At 47.5% G+C, this 25928-nt stretch overlaps 6 protein-coding genes across 25 annotated transcripts in view; 2 read left to right on the top strand and 4 right to left on the bottom strand.

Moving 5' to 3' along the window:
• Positions 1-194: 194 nt before the first annotated feature.
• LOC108015344 (HEAT repeat-containing protein 6) lies at positions 195-3475 on the top strand. Its single transcript, XM_017081752.4, has one exon. The coding sequence runs from the start codon at positions 278-280 to the stop codon at positions 3407-3409; it is 3132 nt and encodes a 1043-aa protein (XP_016937241.3). The 5' UTR covers positions 195-277; the 3' UTR covers positions 3410-3475.
• Positions 3476-5309: 1834 nt separating this feature from the next.
• Rbf (Retinoblastoma-family protein) lies at positions 5310-16324 on the bottom strand. Of its 5 annotated transcripts, XM_036820508.3 has the most exons (10): positions 16183-16324; positions 9430-9784; positions 9220-9359; positions 8956-9144; positions 8541-8895; positions 8142-8473; positions 6732-7467; positions 6137-6517; positions 5964-5987; positions 5310-5552 (listed from the first exon to the last, which is right to left on the bottom strand). In XM_036820508.3, the coding sequence occupies exons 2-10, from the start codon at positions 9616-9618 to the stop codon at positions 5499-5501; spliced, it is 2400 nt and encodes a 799-aa protein (XP_036676403.1). In that variant the 5' UTR covers positions 9619-9784; positions 16183-16324; the 3' UTR covers positions 5310-5498. The 5 variants fall into 5 exon arrangements, with proteins under 5 accessions (XP_036676403.1, XP_036676402.1, XP_016937207.1 ...); XM_036820507.3 differs by having other exon boundaries at positions 5310-5987; XM_017081718.4 differs by lacking the exon at positions 16183-16324 and adding an exon at positions 10069-10298 and having other exon boundaries at positions 5310-5987.
• Positions 10447-11604, bottom strand: LOC108014923 (uncharacterized). The gene is made up of 2 exons (XM_065867900.2): positions 11484-11604; positions 10447-11430 (listed from the first exon to the last, which is right to left on the bottom strand). The coding sequence occupies exon 2, from the start codon at positions 11373-11375 to the stop codon at positions 10545-10547; it is 831 nt and encodes a 276-aa protein (XP_065723972.2). The 5' UTR covers positions 11376-11430; positions 11484-11604; the 3' UTR covers positions 10447-10544.
• On the bottom strand, positions 11729-14346 carry LOC108015078 (uncharacterized). Its single transcript, XM_070997581.1, has 2 exons — positions 12398-14346; positions 11729-12340 (listed from the first exon to the last, which is right to left on the bottom strand). Exons 1-2 carry the CDS (start codon positions 13297-13299, stop codon positions 12259-12261), a joined length of 984 nt encoding a protein of 327 aa, XP_070853682.1. The 5' UTR covers positions 13300-14346; the 3' UTR covers positions 11729-12258.
• Positions 14492-25928, bottom strand: part of LOC108015121 (uncharacterized protein CG43867) — a 147454-nt gene continuing 136017 nt past the window's right edge. For 5 of the 15 annotated variants that reach the window (XM_017081371.4, XM_017081372.4, XM_017081374.4 and 2 more), the window contains 9 exons: positions 23157-24603; positions 22412-22812; positions 21929-22351; positions 21583-21865; positions 21406-21518; positions 21133-21342; positions 19927-20022; positions 19366-19707; positions 16651-19303 (listed from right to left, as the gene is read on the bottom strand). In XM_017081371.4, coding sequence (XP_016936860.3) covers positions 18044-19303; positions 19366-19707; positions 19927-20022; positions 21133-21342; positions 21406-21518; positions 21583-21865; positions 21929-22351; positions 22412-22812; positions 23157-24603 — 4575 coding nt within the window. In that variant the 3' untranslated portion in view covers positions 16651-18043. Of the gene's footprint in view, positions 16471-16650; positions 19304-19365; positions 19708-19926; positions 20023-21132; positions 21343-21405; positions 21519-21582; positions 21866-21928; positions 22352-22411; positions 22813-23156; positions 24604-25928 lie in introns of those variants that run through there. The other 10 variants (XM_065867877.2, XM_017081379.4, XR_010654794.2 and 7 more) reach the window with 9 other exon arrangements.
• Positions 14706-16584, top strand: Sec22 (vesicle-trafficking protein SEC22). 2 transcript variants are annotated; one of them, XM_017081385.4, is made up of 4 exons: positions 14706-14931; positions 14992-15101; positions 15359-15660; positions 15783-16584. In XM_017081385.4, the coding sequence occupies exons 1-4, from the start codon at positions 14857-14859 to the stop codon at positions 15929-15931; spliced, it is 636 nt and encodes a 211-aa protein (XP_016936874.1). In that variant the 5' UTR covers positions 14706-14856; the 3' UTR covers positions 15932-16584. The 2 variants fall into 2 exon arrangements, with proteins under 2 accessions (XP_016936874.1, XP_036676407.1); XM_036820512.3 differs by having other exon boundaries at positions 14857-15101.

Here is a 25928-nt window from a genome sequence, read left to right as displayed (position 1 = left end):
GTCTTTCGTAGATGTGAGTACTAGGCTTTATAACACGGCAATATGTAAATGTAAAGGAGATGTAAAAATTCCGAGTTGGTCTCGTTACTTGGTATTTTCGATATTTAGTATTTGGTATAAAAAGTATATTTCTCTGTTTCGCAGGGCTGTTATAGATGGCGTGTTAGTAAACGCTGACAACAGGGCACTGGGGTTGGGCGGCCCAAAAACGGCCCTGTTAGTTGGTATTTATGGTGTATTTGAAAAAAGTAAGAACGGTATAAAATACGCCACACTGATGAAAATGGATCTACACCAGAAGCTTCTGGAGGCGGAATCTGGAGCGGAGCAGCGGGAGGAGCAACGCCAGGCGCACTTGCAGCTCATCCGGGAGCTGCACCACCAGCTGGGCATTCCAGTGGGCGTGGCGGCTGATCGTTTGCGGCAGATAATCGTGGAGGTACGAGCGAGAGGGCACCTCGAGCGCCTCTGGCAGCTGTGGCTCAACGAGCTAGTCCTCGCCAGAAAGATAATCCTGGTAAGATCCCACCTGCTGGTAAACGAGCTAATGACGGAAGGACAGCAAGAGCAGTCCGCCGAGGCCCTCAATTTGCTGCTGACCCTGCTCAAATCGACGCCCAAAGAGAAGCTGGCAGAATTCTGGCCCAGATTGACCGCATTAACCCAAGTAAAAGATATAGACGCAGCCCTGTTGCTTTTGCAGTGCCAGGAACATGTGTTAGCTGAGCTAGAGGAGTCTCAGGAGGAGAGTGGTCACAGCCGGAACCTGGCCAACTCTCTCATACACATGCACTTTGAGGGCTGCTGGCTGACCGCCAAGGATGAGCAGCTGCCCCTGCTGTTGGCGCGCAGCCTGGATCTGCTCCAGAAGCTGGTAACCAGGCAGCCCGACTACGCGACTCAACGGCTTCCTGAGGTGATGGGGCTTGTGCAGTGCTACCTACAGTACGGAGCTGAAGCGGAATCCCTAGTTAAGCCCCGAAAATTGCCACCCGCCCAGCAGTCAGCTGACTATGGGCAGGAGAAGGACGAGCCGGAGCACCCGCCCGCTCAGCATTCTCGCTCCTGCGGCCGAAAGAACAAGGTGCGAAAGATGCGATCGTTGGCCAAGCAACGAAACCAGGGAGTCAGTGAACCCCCAGAGGCCGATCCGCGAGATCGTGTTCTGCTGATGGGTAACCAGGATTACGGATGCTTGACTGGAGACTCGGCCGAGAATTGCCTGCCCTCCGATTCGGATCAGCAGACAGAAGCAAAGCACCTAAGACAGCAGCAGGCCAGGGTGAGAATATCCGCTCTACACTTGCTGGGAGCCCTGGCCAACCAATTGCCCCGACGCTCGTTGTATGGCTACTGGCACGTCCTGTTCCCCTATGGAGACTCTGGTGGCAGTCGTCACCTGCTACTAATCGGTCAGAGGGACACCAATTCCCGTTGTCGTGCCCTGGCTTTGCAGCTGGGTTCCCAGCTGCTTTACGGATCGAAGATGTTCCTCAGCCAGGCCTGCTCGCGCGGACCCAGTAACTTCACGCCGTTCGCTGTCAGCCTGGCCAGCTCCGTGTTCGCCGCATATCGCACCTTGAGTCTCATCCTCGAGCGGGAGTATACGCCGCCCGTGCTAACGCAGTGTCTCAAGTGTCTGGCCGTTTTGGTACAAGCCACGCCCTTCGACCAGCTTGAAATGGGATTTGTCTACGGGTTTGTGGGCCATGTCAAGAAGCTGGCCAAGAGTGCAGACCCTCAGGTAGCCGTGTCCGCTTTGCTGGTCATGGAAATGCTGGTGGGCACGGCTAAACTTACGCCGGAAATTGCCAGCTCGGTGGGACTTTCCCCCAGCCATAGAAACATTCAATTAGAACAGGCAAACGCGGTCCAGGAGTACCAGGAGCTTTGCGACTCGGATGCGGAGGTGGAACTCGAGGAGGAGGAGGAGGGTCACGCGCAGAAAAATGATGTTAGTCCCGTCCACACCGTGTCGCCATCCATTCCGCGCAATTCCTGGCTGCTGAGGCAGGTGCTTCGGTATTTGGAGGGTCCCGGAACTCCAGCCACCGTGCGCCTCGAGTGTTTTCAGGTGCTTCAGGCAATGGCCACGCATATTGGCCTACTCCGAGGACATCAGGCCCGTTTGGCAAGGGTAATCTCCGCCGGATTGTGTGATCCAGCTTCAGATGTGAAGCTGTATGCCGCACGCTGCCTGGACTCGGTCGGGTACCAGCTGGGAAGACTACTGCCGGAGCCGTCAGAAAGGGAGTTACAGATATCCTTCTGGCTAACCCTGTTGCCCGCCACGTATGGAGCCTACGATGCCGCCGGGTTCTCCCTGAAATGCGCACTTTGCGACGCCCTGTCCAACATGGGAGCTTTTAGCTTTGAGAGACTATCGGATGGTCAGAGGACCGCGCTGCTAGCCTTTCTGAGCGGATGTGCCAGCGACGACCATGAAGAGGGGCTGGTCAGGGGAGCAGCTCTGCGGGCAATGGCCGTCTACGTGCTGCAACCTTCGTTGAAGACAGATCTGGGATTTCTGGAGAATGCAGCGGAGTTGACCTTGCGCATCATAGGGGACTCCCAATTGGTCGTAAGGATCAAAGCCGCCTGGGCGCTTGGAAACATTAGTGACGCCTTGGTGGCCGGCATTCCAAACTCGACCGAAAGGATTTCCGCTGAACTTTTGGGACGCCTCATCCAGGCGGCAATGAAAAGCTGCGGTGATAACGACAAGGTCAGGGCCAATGCGGTGCGCGCTTTGGGGAACCTACTCCAGATCCTGCAGCTCCAGCCATCGGAGAACTGTGACCAGATGCAGCTAGCCATGTCCAAGCTGCTGGACTGCGTAAGGTCCTCGGGCACCGCCAAAGTAAAGTGGAACGCCTGCCATGCCATCGGAAACCTAGTGAAGCACAGGGCCTTCCTTGCCAGCAGCCACCTGGCTGGGATCCTCTTCCCCGCTCTGAGTCAACTGGTGGCGCAGCACACCAACTTTAAGGTGCGCACCAACGCCGCCGGAGTGCTGCTGCAGGTGGTGCATCGTGAGGATCTGGGCTCCCATCTTCAGCTGGTCTGGCGCTCGCTCCTGGAGGGGCTGGAGCGCTCCAATGCGCTGGACAGCTTCCAGGAGTACAATCACCGGGATGCTCTGCAGCAGCAGCTCTGCCTGGCGATTGCCCACCTGCTGACGCTGGCAATGAGCTCGGATCTGCCGGCGATGCGGGAGTCGCTTGAGGAGGACCGACTGGAGCAGGTGCGGGCCACGTGGCGGCGAGTCGCATATCGCGTTGTCCCCGAGCAGTCGGCGCCGCTATTCACCTGCAGTCCTCTGCTGGAGCAGCGACTTCAGGCAGAAGTGACCACACAACAGCGCTGCGCCCTGGCTTTCATCACGAGCACACTCCGGTTGGACACATAGAAACACCCAACCATCACGTAACCCACTGGGCAGCCAAAGGATCCATAAATAAAATTAATTTACAAATTGTTGTCTTTCCTTTATCGAATTACATGATTTTGAGGATTTGTGGATTTTGTGGGAAGCAAAAATTAGTTAAAAATTAATTTTTCTTAAAGTGTTTGGGATTGTTAGCCTAGAATTAGCAAAGCCTTACAAACTGATCGTTGGCCACCTATTATTTCTCCTGCTTACCTGGTGTTTAAAATTGAACAAATCGCCCATTTACTTCAACATAACGTAACATTTTTCCAGTAAAAATGCTGGGTATGTGGCTCTCAGACACCAGGCAAACAGAAAACTTAGCAAGATGCAGCTGGTACTTTTAGCAAGTGAACTTGCATAACTGTTCATTTTCAAGATGGCGAACCTTTACCTATTTCCCCTCCCCCCACTGACCAATAGGAATTGATGACCATTGGAAAGAACAGTTAGTTGCGAGCCAAACGCAGACCAGAGATGAGCAACCATGGCCGTGGCAACAGGTTGTCACGAGCTTGTCGCGATCTTGTCACGAACTTGTCACGATATGTACGAAGTAACAGTTAAGTCCTATGAATTTGCTTAGGCCGTGCCAAATGGAAGAAATCACTGGAGCATCTCTAAGTAAACTTGAATTAAGCTAATCAGCTGATCGTTTTACACCTACTAGACGTCTATGTTCGCCTGGTGTCTGAAATTAAGAAATCAAGAAATCTGACCATTTTCTCGAGGAGCAAATAAGGTATTTTCGTTTTATGATTTCTATGAATTGACATTTTTATAAGGCTGAAATTTAATTTTTTGATCTTTGACACCAGGCCAACATAATCCGTAGCAAGTGACTGGTGGGAGCTAACATTTTCTCAATGGAAGAGAACCGTTAGTTTAGTGTATGCCGACTAGAGGTGGGCTGTCGCTTGGTCAGCAGCAAAAGGTCTTACATATTTTGAAATGGCACACCTCTAGTAAAGCCTTAAAAACTAATAGTCGGCCACCTACGCATTTTCCTGTTCACCTGGTGTTTGAAATTGAAAAATTGCTAGTTTACTTCAACAAATTGAAAGGCTTCGTAACATTTTTTCAGTCAAAATGCTAGATTTATGGTTCTCAGACACCAGGCAAACAGAAAACTTAGCAAGTGACAGCTGGTAGCCAAAAGTGAACTTAAACAGCTGTTCATTTTCAAGATGGCGGCCCTTTGCATATTTCCCCTCCTCCCACTGACCAATAGGACCTGATCTCCATGGGAAAGAACCGTTAGTTGTGAGCCAAACGCAGACTAGAGATGAGCAATTATGGCTGTTTCACGAGCTTGTCACGATATGCACGAAATAACAGTTTAATCCTATGTATTTGCTTAGGCCGTGCCAAAGGGAGGAAATCACGAGAGCATCTCTAAGTAAGCTTGGAAAAAGCTAATCAGCTGATCGTTTTACACCTACTAAACGTTTATGTTCGCCTGGTGTCTGAAATTAAGAAATCAAGAAATCTGACCTTTTTCTCGACGAGCAAACAAGGTATTTTGGATTTGTTATTTCTATTGACTTTGATTGTATGGGATTTTGATTATCTTCAAGTACCAGGCGAACAGAAAAATCCGTAGGTGGTTAGGTGAAATGGGCATCTCTATGAGCTTTGGCCAAATAACGGTTGTTTTCCAGAATTTCTTAAACTTTAAGTCCCAGCAGCCACTTGCTACGGATTATGTTCGCCTGGTGACGGAAATCAAAAAAATTTGCTATGAAACGTAAAATTTTTATGGTTTGAATATATTTGTCGGGTAATTTTCGATTTCAAGTACCAGGCGAACAGAAAAATCCGTAGGTGGTTAGGTAAAATGTTATGTAGCGGTCCCTGTCAGAAAGCAATTCAATCAATATCAATTTTTTAAAAGTGTATTTGTATATATGTTTGTATATATAATGTGGACTGCCTTAATTTTATTTGTTATTGACCGCGGCCTACCTAGATCCTGATCCCCGGGTTTCCGGAATGGATAGAAAGGAGCTGCGACCGATGGATGTGTGTGTTCAGGTATTTACTAAAATTCCTTTCAAGTATTGGTTGTTTACATGTATTGTATGGTTAGCGTATGAATTCTGGCTGGTTGGCGTTGAACAAACTACAAAAGAGATGCGTACGATTGGTTGTGGTTGGTTTTAAATAAAAATGTCATACTAAGAGTTATTAATTAAAAAAAAACAATCATAAAATAGTCGAACTTGCGCCGGAGGAGCCAGCGTGTAAAAAGAGTGGCCTTCGGCGACGGATTTGTTTAGTTTTTGTGTTTTTTGTGTTGTAATAGCCTTAAGTCTAAGCTGCCCCTAAAGCCCCGTGTTTATGTCTCGTGTTCTCCCCCTGCGTCCTGGCCGCTCCCCTCCGCCGGCACAGCAGTCTGCAGTTCCCGGTCGTCCATCACAGCCTTAATCTGGCTAAGGTGCGGCGGCAATTCTCGCACCAGGCGCTTCGTCTCCGTAATACCACCCAATCCGGGCTCGTCCCCGAAGCTGAGCATGCGCTTGCCCCCGCGTACCTTTTCGTTCATTAGCTGGAGGTCCTGTGGGAATAGAGAACAAATTAGGATTAATCAATAGAAATGACTGTAAAACTGAAGTGCAAGCAAACCAGCAGACCATAAGAAGTGGTAACTGATCTGCTGATCTCCTCTCTATTCCACAATTAAAATTGTGGTAAATGCTTAGCTACCTTAGCGGGACTGTGGTAGAACCTGTAGACCATTTGGTTGGGCGACTGCTGGATCTCGTTCTTAGGCATCTGCGACACGAAGAGAGAGTGGTTCTGGGTAACCTTCTTGGGCTGGGCGGCCCGTTCCTTCGGGTGCGGGGAGAGCAGCAGGTCCGAGGTCCGGCCACTCACGTCCGGTGTTACGTTCAGGTATTCGATGGCGAATTGTCGGATCTTCGGCACATATATGTTATTATAGAACTGAATGATGTCCTTCACCTTTGGTTCGCCGTCATCGTTGAATTCAATAAACACCTCGCGGTAGACGCTGTTTACCGCCTGCGGCTGGTTGCGATATGCCCGCATAATGTCACTGAACTTGGGGTCCTCCATACGCTTTACCTGTGGGGTAGGATTGGATGGGTAACATGGTAAACAAATTGGAGGATTTTTGGCTAAGCATGAATGAAGTGTTCTTTTAAAATAGTTTTTTCATTTTGTGTTTGATTTAACTCTCATTTCACGAAAAACTTCATTTGGATTATTAAAAGTTCTGCTTTAAATCTATGCTTCTATTATATAAGCCAGCGAATCAGACAGAGACAGTGCTACTCACTCTAATGTAGATATATATTGCACACATGATATTTTGATCGAGGTGGCGGTCCTTCATCAAGTCCGTCTTGTGGGTAATAGAGTGCTCGAAGATGTGCCAGATGCACTCAGGCGTCTTATCGCAGAGTTCCAGTTCCGAGCAAAGTTTTTGAATGCGTAGCCAGCCAAGCAGGTACACCTTGCGCAGGAAAATCTGCAAAGCGCCGGCGGAGCGGTCGCGGTTGACCACGAGCGACGTGGGCAGCGGAGGCGGGGCGGAGGCGATCATATCCCAGACTGTCGAGTCCCGCGCCCAGGCCAGCCGCTCCAGACACGTCTCCTCGATGGAGTTAAGATGCTTAATCAACGAACGGTTCAGACAGCCCTCGTGCGAGCCATGTCGCACCACGATCTCGATAATCTTCTGGAACTCGAACGCACTAATACTGAAACAGTCGAGCACCCACGGAAACTTGAGCTCCGTCTCGTAGGCCTCCAGCACCAGCTCCACGCAGCAGGCCATCAGCGTGATGTTAAAGATGTCCAACGAAATCTTCTGTACTAGCAATCGCTTGAGATCGATGTCGGGCTTGTTTCGGATTTCCGCCTGCAGGATCTGATCGAGCAGGTAGAAGTAGAAGGACTTAGCCAGTCGGAAACGGCTCCTTGCCTCCGTAGACGGATACTTGGCGAGAAATTTCTGCTTAATCTCTTCTATGATGTTTAGCAGCTTGGCTATCACCTCTTCGCCAGCTTGCCTAAAAAAAGAGAACGTATTATATAGTGTGCTATATATGCAGTTTGACAAAGTAGTATTTCATTACTATATTATTATTACTATTTACCCTAGTTCGATTTAAAAGTCATTTTTAAGTAAGCAAGAAGTACCGCTTTCTCGAGTGCCTCTCGACTTCCAGATTTACTTTACTTCTTACCCTGTTATTGTTACCGATCCTAAAATACTTCATACGGCTATAGTTAATACGGATTGACAATATAAGTGAACTTTAATTATAACTTGAACTGTGCCTGGCACTCGTCTGATACTGCGTTGGCACCACTAGAAATTGCATGTTAAGCCCCGAATCTTTAACTCTTATGGTTTCTTAAATCTATATGTTTATACGGACGGACAGGCAGATGGACATAGCTAGATCGAATCGGCATCTGATCTTACTGCTAACTGCTATATACTTTTCAACGAATACAATATACTCTTTAAGCCTACAACGGGTACAAACATTTGTACTCATTGGAATAAATTGATCATTAACGCATTAAGGCATACTTTGCGTTCATATAAATGAAAAATATAAAGTAAATTAGCATACAAATAAGGGAAAGAAAACTGCTTTCCCTTTTTCTGTAGATGAAATTATTCCCGAGGAACTCAAAACTCAATAACCAAGAATCGAGTCCCCGGCTCACATACTTGACGAAGTCCGTGGGTTCGGTAATCCGTCCGAAGGCGCTTAGCTGCTTTACGTTGTTAGTGGCGTTGCGGACTGGCTCGAATTTGTCGCCAGCCATCAACGGCTGAGCAGGCAAGTCTTGCTTGCGGGTGAGCGGGGTGACTGGCGGACGCAGGGACTGGTCGCTGAGGCCGGTGTGGTCTCCAGCATCATAGGCACTTAGGATGCGCTCGTCGAACTCGCCCACACTCAGGACGTATTGCTCATAGCTAATGTTGAGAGACTTGAGGTTTCGTTCGAAGTTCTCGTTGGCCAGCAGGCCCAGCATTGTGTCCTTACTGCCGTAGATGGTCTATGCAATATAGAAACAGGATAATTATACGACTTAAGAAGGCGCAAAGACAGTGTATCACACCCACCGAAGTCTGAAAAAAGCTCGACATGATCTGCCGGAAGGTGGTGGCCTTCATGGCCTTTGCCTCTTCAGTCATGTCACAGAAGTAAGCCAAAATGCAGTGCGGCTTGTGACGAAAGTCCAGCTCCATCCAGTTGCTCGGCAGACCCTCGAACTTTTGGTTGATGAGATCGGTGCGCTTCTCGGCTAGCACGTTGTTGTATATCACATCGATGCAGCAGATCATTAGGTTAAAGGAGGTAACCAGGTCCACGGTGTTGCTAGGCTTCTGGTTCTTTGCGCAGAGAAACAAGCGCCAGCAGATGTCGTCCAGCTTTATATATGAGCACTTGCCATGGGCATGGTTACCATGCAGAGAGCTGTTTCAAAAAGGAGACTTTAAAGTGATAGGATCGGGGCACACAGGATGATATACGCACATGTACTTCGAGTGTTTCTTTTCGTTGGGCGGACACGAAAATATCTTGTCGAAAATGGTGCGGAAACGCTTGTACAGGGTGAATGTGATGCTGAACTTGCGGTCCAGGACCTCGATCTCATTGACAAACTCCTGCGGCAGGTTGGCCATGTCGCACCACTGCTTGATCTTTGTCTTGAAGTCATATATGCTGATGGATTATGATTGGAAAAAGGGTTAAGGCAGGGTGTTGAATGCTGGAGAAGCTGGCACAGCCCAAACCCACCTCATCTGGCAGCAGCGCAGCAAATTATTCAAGGATACGCAGTTGCCCCTGACTACCGCGTCCTGGCCAATCACTGTGGGCGTGCTGGACCTTCGGCAGGCGGCGTACAAGGCACAACACAGCCAGTGAATTGACTCGCCCTGTAAGAAGAGGAAGGGGGTAAAGTTAGTTTCGTCCATGGGTCTTCTTCCTGTTCTCCCCGCCACTCACCTCCAAGGAGCACCTCTGGGACACCTCATGGTACATTTGGTAGCCCTGCAGCTCCGTCTGGCGGTCCATGTTGAGCTCGCGGCACAGGTTCGTGTACTTGGCCTTGGTCATCTCCTGGCCATCGTCGCTGGTCGCCACCGATCCGCTGACCACCTCGGCGCCCAGCTCCTGCGGCTCGGGCTCACTCATGGCTGCGGCTGTTTTCCCGGCTGGCTTTTCCACCACGGCACAGGCACAGGCGGTATGGTATTGGAAACCGAAACGTTGCTGTGGGCGGTGAGGACTTCTCGCTGACTTTTCCTAGTGGCTGCCGGTGTGCGCTGCTCTTCCCGCTTCGCTCCTCATGGACATGTAACTAATTATCGTATAAATATTACATTAAATTATATAAATAATATAGTTTCCCGCCGAAACGACTTGGGGCATATCATATCGATAATAACGCCTGCCGATACCCAAGAACGATAGGCCTAGTTATCGATGTGTGCGCGCGCGTGTTTATGTGTGTGTGTGCGAGATACACCCACCTGGAAGCAGAGCACAACAATAATTTAAGCGACAAAAAAGAACAAACACCGCTGCGATTACCCACGACCACGGGAAGGGATTAAATTTAGATATATTAATATCATTATTAACTTATATCCATACTCGCCATAGAAAAAGGCGGGAAAACGGCGAGGTTGCCAAGTCGGGAGATTTTCACGTAGAGCAAGCAGGAGGTGCGGATTTCCGGCGACTCGAACTTGGGGCTTCTTCTAAATTTCCCTGCACTTGCTTCACTGTGTTTTGCCACCAAAGCTTCACCCTTTTACGTCTTTATTTTCGCGGATAATCCATTTACAAATCTCGACGTGTTCTTATTTTCACCGACGGTGTGGCAATGTTGGGAAATGGGATCCAGTGTTGGTGAGCGTGGCAGAGATCGAACAGCTGAGGTTGTTATCGATAATCGATTGTTGCAAATGTAATAGTGTGGTGAACTTAGATAAATTGAAAATGACAAGAACAATGTCATCGGATGCCTTTGAAGCCAGATTGCTCTCATGAACAAGACTTTAATTACACTAATTCACTCAATAATTTATAACTGACAATTACATCCATGGACTTGGCTAGGGCGGAGAAGGGCTCCTGGACTGCCTGGCCAGCAGCTGGAAGCACTTATGCCGTCGGACAAAGGCAGCCGTTAGGCCTGCCGCCGTGGACAGCTCGTTGATCTCCTGGGAATCCGTGGCTAGGCTGGAGCTCAGTGAGCGATTGGGAGCTACTAACTCCGCATTTCCCACAACCTGGTGTTCTACATCCTTACCGCCGGCGATTGTTGCATAACTGTCATCGTCGCCAGAGTAGCCCGATACATCTTTATCTTTGTCGCTACTGGGCTCGCTAAATCGCTGAATTTTTCTCCTGCTCCTGGCATTCTGCTCCGTCTCCCGTATGTTCAAGGACGGAGTCCCTGCCTGGTCACCGGGCAGCTCTTTTATGACGAACCGCTGCAGCATTTTGGTCAGCTGGCCGGCAGACACCCCGTACTGGGTCAGCAATAGTCTGAGCTCCACATCGAAAGCAGGCAGGTTTGAACGGACCTCCGTGCTGGGAGGCCTTGAGTGTTCCTGTACACAGCTGGCTCTTCTGGTATAGGCTTTACTTTTTAACAGATGTTCCTTGGCGTACCTATTTGGGATAATTGAGAAGCCGCCCACGGAGGTAGCCTTGTCCAGGGTCAGTTTTCTCGGCTCCTCCTCCGTCTGCAGAGCCTTGTGGTGCACCTGGATGGAATTCAAAGCCTTCTCCAACTCTTTGCAACTGAAAGCCATTTGAGCACGTACTCTTTGAAGGGATCGGTCCGGACACTGCCAGATAACCTCCAGCTTGGTGATGGTTGGTTTCTTGTCTAGCGTAGGGCACTTCTCCTGGTTCAGCCGCTCCTGACAGATGTCCATGACCTTAGACCGCCGGCTGAGTGATGGGTGAGGCAGCAGGTCTGTGGGACACAGACTACGGTGGAAAGTGAGACCCCGGGTCATTGGTTGTCCTGTCTGCGGATTCACCTCTACAACGGTGGCGCGCACAAAGGCCTCTGGACAGCACATGCGCGTCTCGCTGATCGAAGATGCACTGGCGGAGTTTTGTTTCCGCCGGTGCCATACCTGCATCTCCAGATTTTCCTCCTGGCCACCTTCGTTGGGCTCTACGTATGCAATCAGCCGCTGGAAGTTCGGACGCGGGACCCCCACGCCGCAGAGAGCATCAAAGGATTCGGAACCAAACATCTTAGGAATTTTTTGTACATCAATTTATATATACTTTTTTTTTTGCTAGAGATTTCTGTCCCTGTTTTGACTGGAAGTTTTATAAGAACTGTGATGATAATTATATAGGTATGTTTTATAATGTTCCGAAGTCGATGTGTTAAAGCGAAACTACGTGATTGAATTGATTGTTAATTTTAGAGGAAGAGAATATCCCTCCACAATACTCCCAAGCTTTCTTTCGCTAAGTACTATATGTTTGAATAGAAATAGTGTTGGTTTTAAAAACGAAATATATATAAGTCTTAATGATCATATTAAAATGTAGCCTTAAAAGCAACGAGGTTACTTGGCTAGTTCGCCTAAATTAAAAAACATTAACATTAATAAAAAGGTAAGTTGTTAACCTATGACTAATTGCATATTGTATTTTGGACAAACAAAAAATATGTTACAGTAAAGTATAAAAGGCAGTGGGGATAATCCAGCATGAAAGCCTCCTTCGGAAGTTGCTCGGTTCCTTGGTGGGAACTCTTCTCTTTTGGTAATGGAATCATGTAGTTGAGGTACAGGATCACTCCCGCCAGTCGCCGATGACTTGTGAGGAGGGCACCAGTTCGAAGCGTGCATTGGCCAGATGCGGAGGCATGCCAAATCTAGGGCGACTTCCGGGAATAAGCTGGGTGATTCCAGTCGCTTTGGTTTCTGCTTACCTGGATCGGAAAATGGGAGCTGGGTGGCTAGGAACTTTGGGAATGGACAGAGGAGCTGCATAAGCACTCGCTTTGGGCTTGACTTCCGGCTTAACCTGTTGTCTGACCGGAGCAGTGCCCGCATCTACGCTGTCCAGGGTGTTCCTCACCACGAACTGCTGCCTGGGCTGTGAATGGGAGTGGGCTCTGGCTCGAACCACTGGCATGGGCATAAAACGAAACAGACGAGGAGTGGCATCGTCATCTGGCACGTCATCGGAGACCATGTCATCTCCTCCAGCATCTCCGCTTTCGGGAGCAGGCGGAGCACCATCATCAGCTCCTTCCGCATCAGCTCCACCGGAAGGCGGAGTAAACACGGCAGCCAGGCGTACAGGCACAAAAGCTGGGAGCTGGACGGTAATGGGGGTTCCGGAAGGCGATTGGGAAAAAGATGGAAGAGCCGGAGCAGGCATGGGAATGGAAATTGGTATGGGAATGGGGCGTGGTGGAGGAGGTGGCGGCGGCGAAGGAGGTGTTCTGCGTGTGGTGGTCTCCGCTGGCGGCGCTGTGGTCGTCGTAGACGATTCCTGTTCCACCTCCTTCCAGGCTTCTAGTAGGGTCAGCAGTTCATCTTTGCTCATGTGGCCTAGGCCAACGGGACTGTAGGCCCACTCGCCAGCTCCAAATCCGCCGCCCACACTATTCCAGCCCAAGGGAGGTAGGTGCTCCACGTGGTTCAGCGGAGATTCGAAAAGGGATCTCTGGGGACGCGCGAGAAGGACCTGCTGGCCGGCTAGCTCATTGCACAGGATGTGCAATAGTAGACTTAGCAATGTTGCACGATGTGACCCGACCATGACTGACTTTATATTGTGAAGTCTCTGGGCGGAGCAGCCTCTTATATATCTCCCTCCTTCCATAGGAAAGAGGAAGGCGGCCAAAATCCAACACAACGGAAGCGCGCGCGTTCGGCGGTGGATGAACCGATACACGGTGAAAAATAAGGGTAGGTGGACTCTCCGAATAGTCAATTTTAGCAACGGAGGATTCTACCTCCCCCTCCCGCCACCAAGAACTAAACATGATTTTCATACCTAATTATTACTTTAATTTAAAATATTAAATATTCCCCCCACATAAACATGAAAACGACCATCCCCAGAATTTTGAAGTAGTAGTATTTTAAAATGCAAATATTTACTTCAAATTTGTTCAGTGCCTAAAACTTATTACGCACCTCCTAGTACCACAAGTAGTTTAATTGCCCAGCCCTGCTTGAAGTCCGGTTTCGCGGGTGAACCACTTTTCCTTTTCGGGCCAAAAATGGGACGTGGATGTGGAAAACTATGGATGGCTACTACGGGCGAAACCTGTTGGGCTTACATTGGTCACCGACTTTTGGGCAGCCCGCTGTCGAGGAAGCATCTGAGCAATTCAATCGGTTCGGGTGCACTTCCTCCATCAGCGCCAGTGAATTTAAAAGCGTTGCGTAACCGTCTGGAGCAGTTGACACTCGAAATTAGTACGCCATGCCAGGGATTCCAATTTATGTTGGTTAACAATTCAAATAACAAACAGGAATGACTACTTTTCTTAACGTGTATCGAGGTTCAAGGTTCGACATTCCCATTCAGGACTCGCACCGTCCTTAAAGATTTACAATTTTATTGCAACAAAAAAGGGAAATACTGCACATAACTTGTGGGCTATATTGAATTCATCCAACGTAATAATATTTAAACCTCAATTCTTTAGAGCTATGCTTCTTTAAGGTCTAAAATACAAAATTGTCCTCTACTACATTATAGAGAAATAAACCACATGAAAGTTATGCCATATTAAATTAGGGTTTCAATTGCGAACAATATGACCAGACAGAGAAAGGATTTTGGAAAACCTTAAGAAAAACACAGAATTTCAAAATTTACCCTAAAAACGAGAACAACTTAATTTAATTGCAGTACATAAGAGGGTTAAAAAATGTTCATATATTTTAAATGAGACGTCTACAAGCTGGTATGTTTTTCCATTAGGGTGACCGTTCAGGATTTTTAGTCTTTTTTAACATCTGCGGTATATTATCGTGGTCACACCGATGACGTGGTATTGGTATTTTGGCTGGTATATTTGGACAAACATCCACAGATACCCCCAATCCCATCCATTCCGCCCGCCGCCCGCGACGTTGCAACATAGTTTTGTGGTGCCATCGAACGACGTACCAGGGGCTAATTTGCCAAGAGTCCATTCAGTAAAACGGGAAATCGGAGGACCAGTGCAGAATACACCCTGCGATCAGCTGAGTTGTAAAATCGAGCGAAGACTGGGACGCCCTGACTCAAACTTCACCCATTGGACTGGACTGAATTGGAGCCACATCGTAAATAAGTAGCGACCAACGGGAGGAGGCAGCGGCAAAGTGCAGCCGTGGCCAAGACTATTGAAAACCAATTCCACAGATAATCGTAACCAGGATCATGGCGCTGCTGACCATGATAGCCAGGGTCATCGACGGGCTCCCTCTAGTGGGTACCATGCAGGATGACGAGCAGGTAGCCACCATCACCTTCAAAATCGTTTCGCTTCCGCAACTCAGGCACTTTCACTTTCAGAGCGGCCGCAGCATACTGGATTATCAAAATCAGGCCAAGATGCTCTTCCGCAAGCTCGGCACACACTCCCCAGCCCGGAGCAGCATCGAGACAGGACCATACCTATTCCAGTAAGTAGCCAACAATTCCTGAAAGAGCTGCGTTATTTTGGCATTTATTCAGCAATCTCTAAATCCATAAGCATAATCATGTTGGATTTCTCCAATAAAAGATTTTATATCAGCTATCGGTAAAGATGGAATTTCATAAGCTACATAAACTTGTGATTTATCCACGCAATTACATGTGAACTTAATGAAATGCTTGCTGCCGAAAAAACGAATGCAATGTGAAGGCCAATTAAATGATTCAAAATCTTTCCCTGCAGCTACCTAATCGAGAACGACGTCTGCTACCTGGTAATGGTGGACAAAATGTACTCGAAGCGACTGGCCTTTAATTACCTTGAGGACCTGGCTCAGGAGTTTCATGCAAACTATGGCCGGCGAGTCAATTCAGTGACGCGGCCGTATGCATTCATAGAGTTCGACGTGTACATACAGAAGGCGAAAAAGCAGTTGACAGACCGCAGACGAAACATCAGCAGCATCAACACACAACTGCAGGATGTGCAGCGCATCATGGTCCAAAACATAGACGACGTGCTTCAACGTGGCACTGTACTGGCAGGTAACTGTCAGATAAGCTATGCGTTTAGCACCCACTCTACGACTATTTTGACTCGAACAGAGATATTTAAACAACCTAGGACTAAACATCGCTCTCTCATTATGAACTTTTTCCCCTTTCAGAACTCGATACGAAGACCCAGAACTTGTCTATGATGTCGCAAAAGTACAAGAAGGACGCCAAACTGCTCAACCGCAAGTCCATGTACGTGAAGGCGGCAGCCGTTGGCATCATATTCCTAGTGTTTATCATGTACTTCTGGGTTCTGTAATATTCGCTAGCAGATTCAGCCGTGTGTTTGGCTCTGGACCACTTGGAGGGTTGCGTTCTTCGTTACATGTTGAGCGTCATAGACGCAAGACCAAAAGACATTTGATTACGCATACACCTGTACTCCAGAATGCACACACACTACACACACCCATATAGAATTCATAATCAGGCAACAAAAAAATTGAAAAACAAAACACCTTGACACGCGCACCGCTCCCGAGGCTTGTTTTACTTTTAATATTAACTTACCTTTGTGTTATTTACGGTCTCGGATTCCATTTACTATTAATTCCCGGCCCCTGGCCCATTTCATTTCGCTTTACGCTCCCTTAGTTTACGCAGGTTTTCTGCATATTTGATTACGAATCGAGTTTAATTTAGCCGACCTTTGAGCCAAGTCGGGCGACGACGACCCAAATCTGTAAATTATAAACTCCGATCCGTGTGTGTGTGTATAAATGTCTAGATCGTAGATGGAACCGCTGTGCCGATAAATTCAGCCTGCATAGCGAATCCGGCGGGGATGATTGATACAAACTGCAAAAACATAGCAAGGAAAACGAAAAGAAAAGAAACGATAACAGTTTTAGGCAATTTATATGTATAAAATTAAGGCAAATAAATCAATTTACATTGTTTAAAAAAAGACAACTGTGCGATATATATATACATATGCTACAATACCCAAGAACCCGAAACAGTAAAAACGCCGGTGCATTTTTGGTTTAGTTTTAATCGTTAATTTCCCTTTATATATATTTCATTTCACTGGAGTGTGATGTGATACATTCGCCTATATAGTTTATATCCACTTGCAAGCCTTCGATATTCGATTCTTTCCCAATGAGATGCTCGATTCTCCCGCTTAGATTCAGTTTTCGTTGCTCTTCGGCGCATATAAATTTGTAATATCAAATCTTTACAGTTAGGAAAAAAATGAGCTGTTACCATAAACACTGTTATATCGTTAATTTGGTGTATATAATTTTGTTAAATATCGAATCCGAATACATGTATACCCTTTCTATATAACTATATGAATGCATATGCTTCTGTGGGGCAGTGTAAAAAAGTGGGCAATAATTAATTGGGTGGAGTGTTTATCTAACTTAAAAAGTATATATGTATGTTATAATTCTGCTGAAGCTCTGGTGAATGAAATTTTTGTATACATCTAGCCTTTGCACAGGCTTAAACGCGTTTAAAAATTAAATACGTCGACCATAAAATCGCTGCTCGAGTTGAAGCGGAAACCATACGAATTGGGGGGTATCTGTAAATATCTAGATGTAAATGGGGATGCTTGGTTGATGGTCGTCCTGCACTAGGCTTAAAAATCCTTTACAAAATATTTGCTTAATTTCTCGATTGGTTCCTGCTAATTCTACTTCGCTTGTTTTTGGCTGTTTTGTTTGTTTGTATTCTTTTGTTTCTCACGTTCTTGGCTCTGACATCTACAAATTCAAAAGGCAGTTTTGCGCATGGAGGGACAATTACAAATTGAGATTCATTACAAATCATCGAAGAGCGAGAACACTGAATTATAATGTATATATTGGTGTGTTTTGCAATTTGGTTGCTTGTTTGATGGTAAAAAAATAAGAAAAAGAAAAAAAAATAGGACAATAACAAGTCAACCGGTTCTGTTCACGGTTTTTCACATACCTCGTGCATTCGGGTACGTTGGTCTTAGGACTATTAAAAAAAAATTAAATTGTATGTATATGCTTGCTGCTGTTTACAATTTAAATTTAGAGTACGAGTACCGTTGTTAGCTCAGAAAAAACATCAGTGAATGGTGCGCAAGAAGAATAAGGTCCATTTCAGGCCGATCAGGCTAAGTAGTCTCTCTACTGCTATCGCTATCGTTATCCATCTATCGTTATGTATATAATTGTTGCCACTAGGCTGATGAATATGTATCTGTTTAGTTGTATATGTATGTCTGTTGAGCTGCGATCCTCGTTTATGTACAATGCGGGATCCTTCAGCAAGGATCCATAATACTCTTTTCCGGCACCCTTGATCCATGAGGAATTATTGTTTTATTAGTTGTCCTTCTGTCCGTGATCCTTTGTTATTAACGCCCCTCTTGAGATTCAAATCAGTTCTACTTGACCCTCTGATGATCCGGCGTACTCTTTAGTATATCAGGCTGGTGGTGCTGCTGGTGATGGTGGTGCTGATGGTGACCCGAACTCAGTGTTCCCGGCTGACTTCCTCCGCCGGCGTGATGAGAGCTACTTAGCGTGTGCGAGTGGTTTGAGTTAAGCGTGTGCGTCGCATGCGAATTGAGCGTGTTGTGAGCCGTGGTAGTGGCATTCGTGGAGAACCCTGTGGCCACTGCCGAGCCACCAGCTAAGGCCTGACGCTGGGAGGCTCTCAGCGAGCGATGCGATCCATTCCGGGTCAGGGAGTTCATCTGCGGAGTTCCGGGAACTGTGTGACCCAGAGCATTCATGTAGTCCGCTATGAGCAGCGTGATTTCCAAGATCTTGGGCTTACTCATTGCAAATAGAAGCTTTTGCTCACAACCTCCGCCATCATCGTGGGACACTACTACCATAAAGTCATCCTGGCAGCCGCCAAAGGTCATGACAGAACTATAAGGATACCTGGCCACCGGGGCCATTGTGGACAGTTCAAGGACATTCAGGGCATCTTCCGCTACTGCCAACCAAGCAACCGGAGTAGTTGCCGTGGCGCTGTTGGATTCTGGACTTTGTCTTGGCTTCGCCTGAAACAAACAGGCCCCAAAATAAGGCCACTTTCTACAGCAGGTGAGGTAAATGCGCACACAGTCCAAGGTGGAGCGACCCTTAAGCAGCATCCACTTAGAGACCAGCAGCTCCTGCACATCCTTCAGTTGCTCGGCACCCAGGGCGTCCCTATAGCGATACGGGTAAAACTTGTCTAGACCCTTCAGGCCCACACCCACATCTCTGGACTTCTCCAGCGAGTAGTCACCCATGTCGATCTGCGACATCAGCGAGGATAGCTCCAAAGCCAGTTCTCTGGACAGAGGGAATCGGCCCTGGACTATCTGGGAGTTGGTTTGGTAGCATAGAAGCAAGCGCTCTTTGTCCGTCTCGCACTTGATGGTGTGCTTCCAGTATAGACGGTTTTTGTAGCTCAATTGGATCACCCGAGAATTCTCAAACTTGCCTGAACCTTTTTCCCGCAACGCTGTCTCCCACTTGCTGATCACGTCGCACAGCTTCGCCAGCGGCTCTAGGTAGTGCTCCAGGTCCTTCTCGATCGGATCATCGCTGAACAGGCAGAACCCATTACTTGCATCCCTTGTACCCAGTTCGTGAGCCAAGGTGGCCTGGAATTCCTCGATGGTAGTGGATCCATCGAAGGAAACCACCTGATTGTAGGATGATTTCGGTGAGAAACTGATAGAGCCTGGGGGAATACCAAACATGTTACCTGGTAGGTGGTGTTCATCATGTGCACGGGAATCGCATGCGGCAGATTGTGGTGATACGGATTCTTAAGGAGAATCGACAGCACCTCCATCCGCGAAGGCTTCGTCTCCCGGCCCCCGTTTTTTAGGGTCCTCTCCAGAGCACGCTCACAGTAGGCGGCATACTTGCCCGTTTCCGTCTTGGTATCCGCATTCCGGGACAAATGAAGCTTGAGGTACCACAGTAGGCGACTCGAGCGCGGAACGAAGAGGGATACGGCCAACGCCAGTAGCTGCCAGCCTTGGACAAAGCTGTACGCGGGCGGGTTGCTCTTGCAGTCTATTATGGGCGTGGCAGTAGGAGCCTGCAGATGGTACCATTCAGAGATAAGTTCGGATACAATTTAACTTCAGGGGGTTAGAGTTCAAGTTAGTAGAAGTGAGGTTCGGAAAGTTATAACTACGTCACTACGGAAATCGAACGCAACTGTACTCGCACAACAAAGAATGTTACAGTACAGAAAAGTTGACTGGTAGAGTGTTATTGTAAAGTAGTTAGTAAGACTATAAATTTCCCCGCATACCTGTATGGAGGTGGGCGAACTGCCGTTGGCTTGGGCGTGGCCCGCCTGTTGGGTATCACAGGTGAATAAGCTTTGGGTGGCGCACAACAATAGTTGCTGTAAATTTCGGGGTCGGTCATTCGTACAGTGTTGGAAAACATTTAGGGTTGGTTTCGGTTACACGCGAAACGAAACACACTCAACGGAAACGCAACGTTTGAATCGAAACGCAACGCAAGGCAACAAAAATATGGGAAAAAGAAGAAGCCAGAGAACATTTTCGGATCAATTTTTCACTCATCATTATTTAGCGGTGTGATTTTTGTCTGTTTTGTGGTTGATGTTTTCTGTTGGCTGTATTGTGTTACGCTATACGCTTCGTTATGTTCGTTTAAAAAGCATAATGCAAAGTATAACAGGATAAAGGTTAATCACAAAGAGCACATTCAAAGCAAAATATAAAGATATTATAAAAAAAAAGAAAAACCATGGAAACTCTAAGAACTTAAACAAAATACAAACAAGATAGTTTTGTTTGCCAGCACGGGTAAATGTTATCAATATATTTTGGTATGCGGCTGCTGCGTAATTAAGTGTTATGTCAGTGGTTAAGTGATTTGGTGGTTATTTTATTTTACATTTGGTTTTGTAAAATTCACAGCAAGTACTTTAAACAATGAGCTGTTTATAGAGAGTTATACAGTGACGTACTGATAGCTATATATGAATACATACAGAAACATTTCTGACAGTTATGGGGGAAATTTGTTGTCTGTTTGCTACTAACAGAAATCTGAAAACTAAAAAAAAGTAATCAAAAATAATAAACTCTTGGCTAGGTTTAGTTGATTATTAAGTTAGGTTGGCATGCATATCTACATAACTGATACTGTAGTTGATAGTGTTTGTTTTATTTGTATGACATAATATTGAGTATGCTTAAATATGATATTTTGTATGAAGCGTTCGTTCCTTGAAGCAAAGCTTTTATAGGAAGGCAATGATCGCAAAGAAAAGAATACCTATTAGAGACATGGATGATGACTGTACTTCGGCACAGTTTCCCACCTTCTGCGAGACTCTCTTGGGCTATTATTGCAAGTTGTTAGTGAGGATTTCGGGAGGAATTTCTACACAAAAAAACAACTAAACATTTCCAGGGGGATGCAGGTTTCGGGAAGGATGATTTTCGGGGAACATAAGAAGCTTTGCAACTGAAAAACTTACGCGCGTTTGCTTGCCCAGCTTCTTGTTTACCTGGACGCCGACACTGAGCTTCTGGCCCATGTGGCGGGAGGTCTGCTTGATCAGGATGCAGATCATCTCCGTCTGCAGCTCTGGCATATCCAGAGCATGTTGCAGAGCGTTCTGGGCGAGCACCACGTGGTAGTCGATGCCAGGCTGGTTGACCGCCACCGACATGAACAGCTGAATGCTCTATGAAAGACGAGGGAAGTATTTTACAGATTTCAAAGGTTTCGATTGCGAGCACCGACTCACCTTGAAGAGCTTAATAGCCTCCGGCTGCATGGTTTCCGTGTGCAGAGATGAGAGCGGGGCCGTGATGGTGTCTTTGGTGTGCAGCAGAATAGGATGGCGCCACAGAACGCAGTCTGAAAATTAGGTGAATTATTTAAGGGACTTAATCGAATCTGTTATTTGCATGTAGGGACTCACTAGGATCGCCGTCGGTCTCCATGAGCTTCTGTACGAGCTGTTCGTACTGTGTGCCGGCACTTGGTCCGCCGCCAGAAACGACGGTAAGGTGATAGAGCCAGTTATCTCGCTCTGGTTTGCCAGACAGGATCAGGTAGGTTGGTCCCTGGTGCGCCGGAAAGATGGCAACAGTAAGTCTAGCCTGATCCTGGGCGGCGTCCTCTCGTTCCTCGGAATCAGAGTCAGAGACGTGTTCTACCTCCTCGACTCGAGCATCGCGCATATTGATCTGACCCAGTGGATTCTTCAAGGAGTAAAACAAATAAGGCTATAACGATTCGCTATTGGTATCCTAATGCTTCCTTACCGTCTCAGCAGGAGCCTTGAAGTAAAGGAACATCTTGCCTAACAACACACACCAACACTTTTTGGGATGGCCGTTTTTCACCTTGGTCACCCAACCCTGCACTGTGGGCTTCTGGTCATCGCGACTCAGCAGCAGCTTGGTGGCATTCCTTCGTTGCACGTTCTGTAGCACTCGGATCCAATCGTCCATGGTGGCGTGCGAGTCCGCCGTGAGGTAGTATACCTTCTTGCCCGTGTCTATCTCAAAGGTGGAAGCTCCTTCCGCCCGATTTATTCGACAGGCCTCGTCCAGTTGGATTTGACCCTGGGGCTTCCGTTGCACGTCGTGTTGGCTCTTCCAGTAGTTGAGGGATCCGTTTTTCAAAACGAACCAGCGCTTGCGCCAAGTCTTCAACTTACCACCCAACTTGGCCAGGTGGCCCATCTAAAAAGGGTCAGCGGCAAATGGGTATGACACTTTATGGACGGTTCGTTGTACACTTACCTTCTCCAGCGACTCAATCTTTTTGCTGGGTGAATCTACGTAGGACTGTCGCATCAGCAATGACGGCATCGAGGCGTCCATGCATGTGGACTCCGATACGGCGTCGGGGGGCAGGGCGTAGTCGTCCGATAGGCCTGATTCAAAGGAGAGATCTGAAATTACTGTGCCACGCATGTGCTGGAGGAGTGAGGGGGCCTTGGCGGGTTGGGGGGAGTGGCCGTGTCTCGGGCCCCTCTGGAGGCGCGGTAGAGTTATCTGCCCACTCGAAGGTGACCGGGTAAAGGCCACGAACTGGTGGTTATGATTGTTGTGGGGCAGTGTGTGGGGTTGGTAAGATTGCAGTTGAATATGTTGGTTGGTGTGGCTGGACTGTGTGGTGGATGTGCGTGGTTGGATGTGGACTGCGGGTTATGGATTAAAGGTTAAAGGCGGTTATTTGGTTTTTCGGTAGGCGATGGTTGATTGATGGGCAGAAGTGGTTAGAATCGCAAGTTGTTAGAGCAGATTAGTTTTTTTGTTCATTTCGGGAATTTAGAGGGCACTTAAGGGTGGCGCACGAGTTGGGGCAGTAGGACTAAGAAGCAAGGAGCTTGGAAGCTAAGGGGCATCAATTTTCAACCATATGAGTTAGTTGGTGTTTAGTTTATATTAAGTTTAAGTTAGAAGGGTAACAACTAATCGGGAATACGTTACGCAATACGTTTATAGGAAAGAAAATATTCAATAAACTATCCATGGTACATACCACGCGCCTTTGCGTTCTTAGGACTCTCAGAACCACTTCGCTTGGCCGGACTTAAACTAGAGGAGGTCTTCAGGCTCTTCGAGGGGCTTGACGCGCTGCCGGAGGTCGAGGTCTCCGTGTTTTCGGTGCTCGAGGAGTTGTGTGAGTGGTGTGTAAGCATCACCGCATGGTCCTCACCGTCACTGGAGTCATCGCTCGAATCGCCCGTAAATGGCATCGAGCGGATCTGCGAGGCTCGACCCTTTACTGTTGCGTATACGGGCACGGATATATCACAGAAGCCGCCGCTGGCAGTTTGTTGTTGCCTCGAAGGCGGCAGCGGCGTTCCCGGTGTACTGCCCAGGGTGCCGTTCCCATCCCCAGTCCCAGATCCATGACTGTGAACATATCGTCGGCTATTGGAGAGAGTGGTTCCCGTTCCCTCTTGGATATCTGGTTCCTGGATGGTCGTACTCTCCGCGGTACTTGTACCCGTTCCAGCTCCCGCCAGTCCGTCGTTGGCCACTTGGTAGATCTTGGCCTCCCAGCTGGGAAACCGATGCAGGGGCGGAGTCGGTGGTCGTGGCACGCCCAGTTCACTGGTGGTGGTTGTGGTGGTGCTGGAATTCCCGCCACTGGTCATAAGAGCTGGATTGTTTTTCATCCAAGCGGGTAGCTTTTCGCAGGATGGAGTGTAAATCTCAGCGTAATCATGGGCTGTATCCGTATCGGAACTATCTGGTCTGGGAACTCCCCCCGAACCAGCTGAGCCACCTCCGGGAGCTTTGCTGGAGATGCTTGACAGTGGTGCGAGGGATAGGCCATCAACTGCAGCCACCAGATTTCGTTCCAGTTCTTGAGGTTCCATCGAGAGGTTTCTCCTATGCTGGTGATGGGGATATGAAGTAGTGAGGGGTCGGCCAATAATCTCCTGGGGATCTAGGCTTTCGCTTCTCCTCCGATGCTCGGGATTGGATCCGGACCCAGCGAAATCCTGAACGTCTAGGCTAAGACTGTTTCGCACCGGACCTACAATACTATGCCGCTGCGATTGATTGGCTATGTGATTCTTGAGGAGCTCCAACTGCTGATTACACTTAACGTTCTGCTCGCGTAGCAACTGGTTTTGCTCCTCAAGATCTCGGAGCTTGTTGTTTACCCACTCTTTGATCTTGGCAGCCTTGGCTTCAATTTGTCGTGCGTCATGGAGTCGCAGTTGTCTCTGTTCCTCCACTTGGATCTCCAGAGAAGTAATGGTCTTCTCTGCTTCCTGGGTGGGCGGAGCACTTGAACCCGCTGATGTTGGTGCCGTAGCCCCTCCGACCTGATGACTCGGAGATGACTTGCTTCTGGTCTGCTGTTCCTGCGAATTACTGGGCACTGGTTGGTGCGGATGCGAATGCGGATGCTGGGGCTGTTGGGATGGTGGCTTGGGCCATTCACTTAGACGCTGCTCCATGGCACGCACCTAAAAACAGAAAAGTAAAGAGAAAAAGTTTTACAAATTAAATTAAATTCACACTAAGCCACGACAAAGTTCAGGGCAGGGTCTAATGGTTGCACATGACACCCGCCAAGGGTTTATCTGCTGGTAGTCAAGCAGATAAATGAAAAAGGGAATCCTAAGAGCACTGCAAGGAAAGGGTTTTGTAAATGTAAAAAAAAATCAACTTTAAGATATCCTATAATAGCCGAAGTATAATACCTTATCGTCAAGATAAATTAATATTGGAATAACATAAAGAGTGCAAGATTGTTGGATTTCAATAGCTTTCCGAGTGCATAGGGCGTTTGTATAAAGTTGTCCAGTTAGAGACGTTTAGAAGATGATAGATGGAACAGATTTTGCAGTATGGAACAGTATTGGTGGATATGTCCATGGAAATAAATATTTTTAAGGTTACACAACAATTGGCAAGTAATGCATCTGCCACGGAAATCAAGACTACGGCGGACAAGGAGACAGGAAGGAAATGCCTTTATTGGCACGCCGGAAATCAAACTGACAACTTAACAGAGCCGAAAGTTGTCAAGGGTAGTGCGGTCAAGGCTTAAGATGTCAGTTGAGAAGAAGGTTCAGCTAGAGAGTCAGCCCAAACTGGCGGATTTTTCCTAAGGAATGAACAATGGGAGTACCTAACTCAGAAGCTAAAAGGCTATTTTCATGCCTACCCTTTCCTCGTCAGTGGCGGTTCCTATTGCATTTTTCGTTGCTAGCCGGAATTTAGTACCAAAAATGGGTATATTGTTTAATGTTCTCCCACAAGGGGTTAACGAAGGTGTTGGTATACAGTTAGAAAGGGAAAAGATCAATATTTGGCGTAGGTGAATAAATCGAGGTTCCGCCGAAATAAGGAAGCCTAAAATACAATATACAACCTACCTGGAATACAATATACAAGAGATACGGACATGCACGGAGTCTAAAATCTTAAAAAACGGAGTATGCAAAAATGGTAGAGGAACATAACGAAATAACAAAACCGCCTGGGCAAAAAACTTAGAGGGAACCGGAGTTTTAAGATCAACTTTTTAAAGCGTTTAAATCTCAAACGAACAAAAAAGAAGAACATCACAAAAAAACGGAGTAACTTTTGGCGAACTTGGGCTATGAAATCAGGCTGCGCCTAATCAGCTTAAACAAAAACTTGAGGCTAAGGGACCGTTGGCAGTGGCTTATTTAACGGCCCAAAACGGCAAAGTTCAGACAAGGAAAACTTGTGCACTGCCGACTGCTTTTCCCCCGTTTCTTTTCCGTCCTTACATAAAACAAATGAATTGCCTGCATTTAGG

Source organism: Drosophila suzukii, chromosome X, assembly GCF_043229965.1.
Source record: "Drosophila suzukii chromosome X, CBGP_Dsuzu_IsoJpt1.0, whole genome shotgun sequence".
Lineage (NCBI taxonomy): Eukaryota > Metazoa > Arthropoda > Insecta > Diptera > Drosophilidae > Drosophila > Drosophila suzukii.
Note: the sequence above shows the minus strand (reverse complement) of the source record. Positions and strands in the feature narration are given on the sequence as shown.

What these genes read in the sequence shown, in the direction of transcription:
- LOC108015344 (XM_017081752.4), top strand. Translation starts at nt 278, where the DNA reads ATGAAAATGGATCTACACCAGAAGCTTCTGGAGGCGGAATCTGGAGCG.
- Rbf (XM_036820507.3), bottom strand. Translation starts at nt 9,618, where the DNA reads ATGAGTGAGCCCGAGCCGCAGGAGCTGGGCGCCGAGGTGGTCAGCGGA. An exon ending in CGAGCTTTTTTCAGACTTCG is followed by an intron (nt 8,474 to 8,540) that starts GTGGGTGTGATA and finishes TATATTGCATAG; the next exon opens with ACCATCTACGGCAGTAAGGA. An exon ending in CAATATATATCTACATTAGA is followed by an intron (nt 6,518 to 6,731) that starts GTGAGTAGCACT and finishes CCTACCCCACAG; the next exon opens with GTAAAGCGTATGGAGGACCC.
- LOC108014923 (XM_065867900.2), bottom strand. Translation starts at nt 11,375, where the DNA reads ATGGACATCTGTCAGGAGCGGCTGAACCAGGAGAAGTGCCCTACGCTA.
- LOC108015078 (XM_070997581.1), bottom strand. Translation starts at nt 13,299, where the DNA reads ATGGAAGGAGGGAGATATATAAGAGGCTGCTCCGCCCAGAGACTTCAC. An exon ending in GCTCCCATTTTCCGATCCAG is followed by an intron (nt 12,341 to 12,397) that starts GTAAGCAGAAAC and finishes AAGTCGCCCTAG; the next exon opens with ATTTGGCATGCCTCCGCATC.
- Sec22 (XM_036820512.3), top strand. Translation starts at nt 14,857, where the DNA reads ATGGCGCTGCTGACCATGATAGCCAGGGTCATCGACGGGCTCCCTCTA. An exon ending in ACAGGACCATACCTATTCCA is followed by an intron (nt 15,102 to 15,358) that starts GTAAGTAGCCAA and finishes CTTTCCCTGCAG; the next exon opens with CTACCTAATCGAGAACGACG. An exon ending in ACGTGGCACTGTACTGGCAG is followed by an intron (nt 15,661 to 15,782) that starts GTAACTGTCAGA and finishes TTCCCCTTTCAG; the next exon opens with AACTCGATACGAAGACCCAG.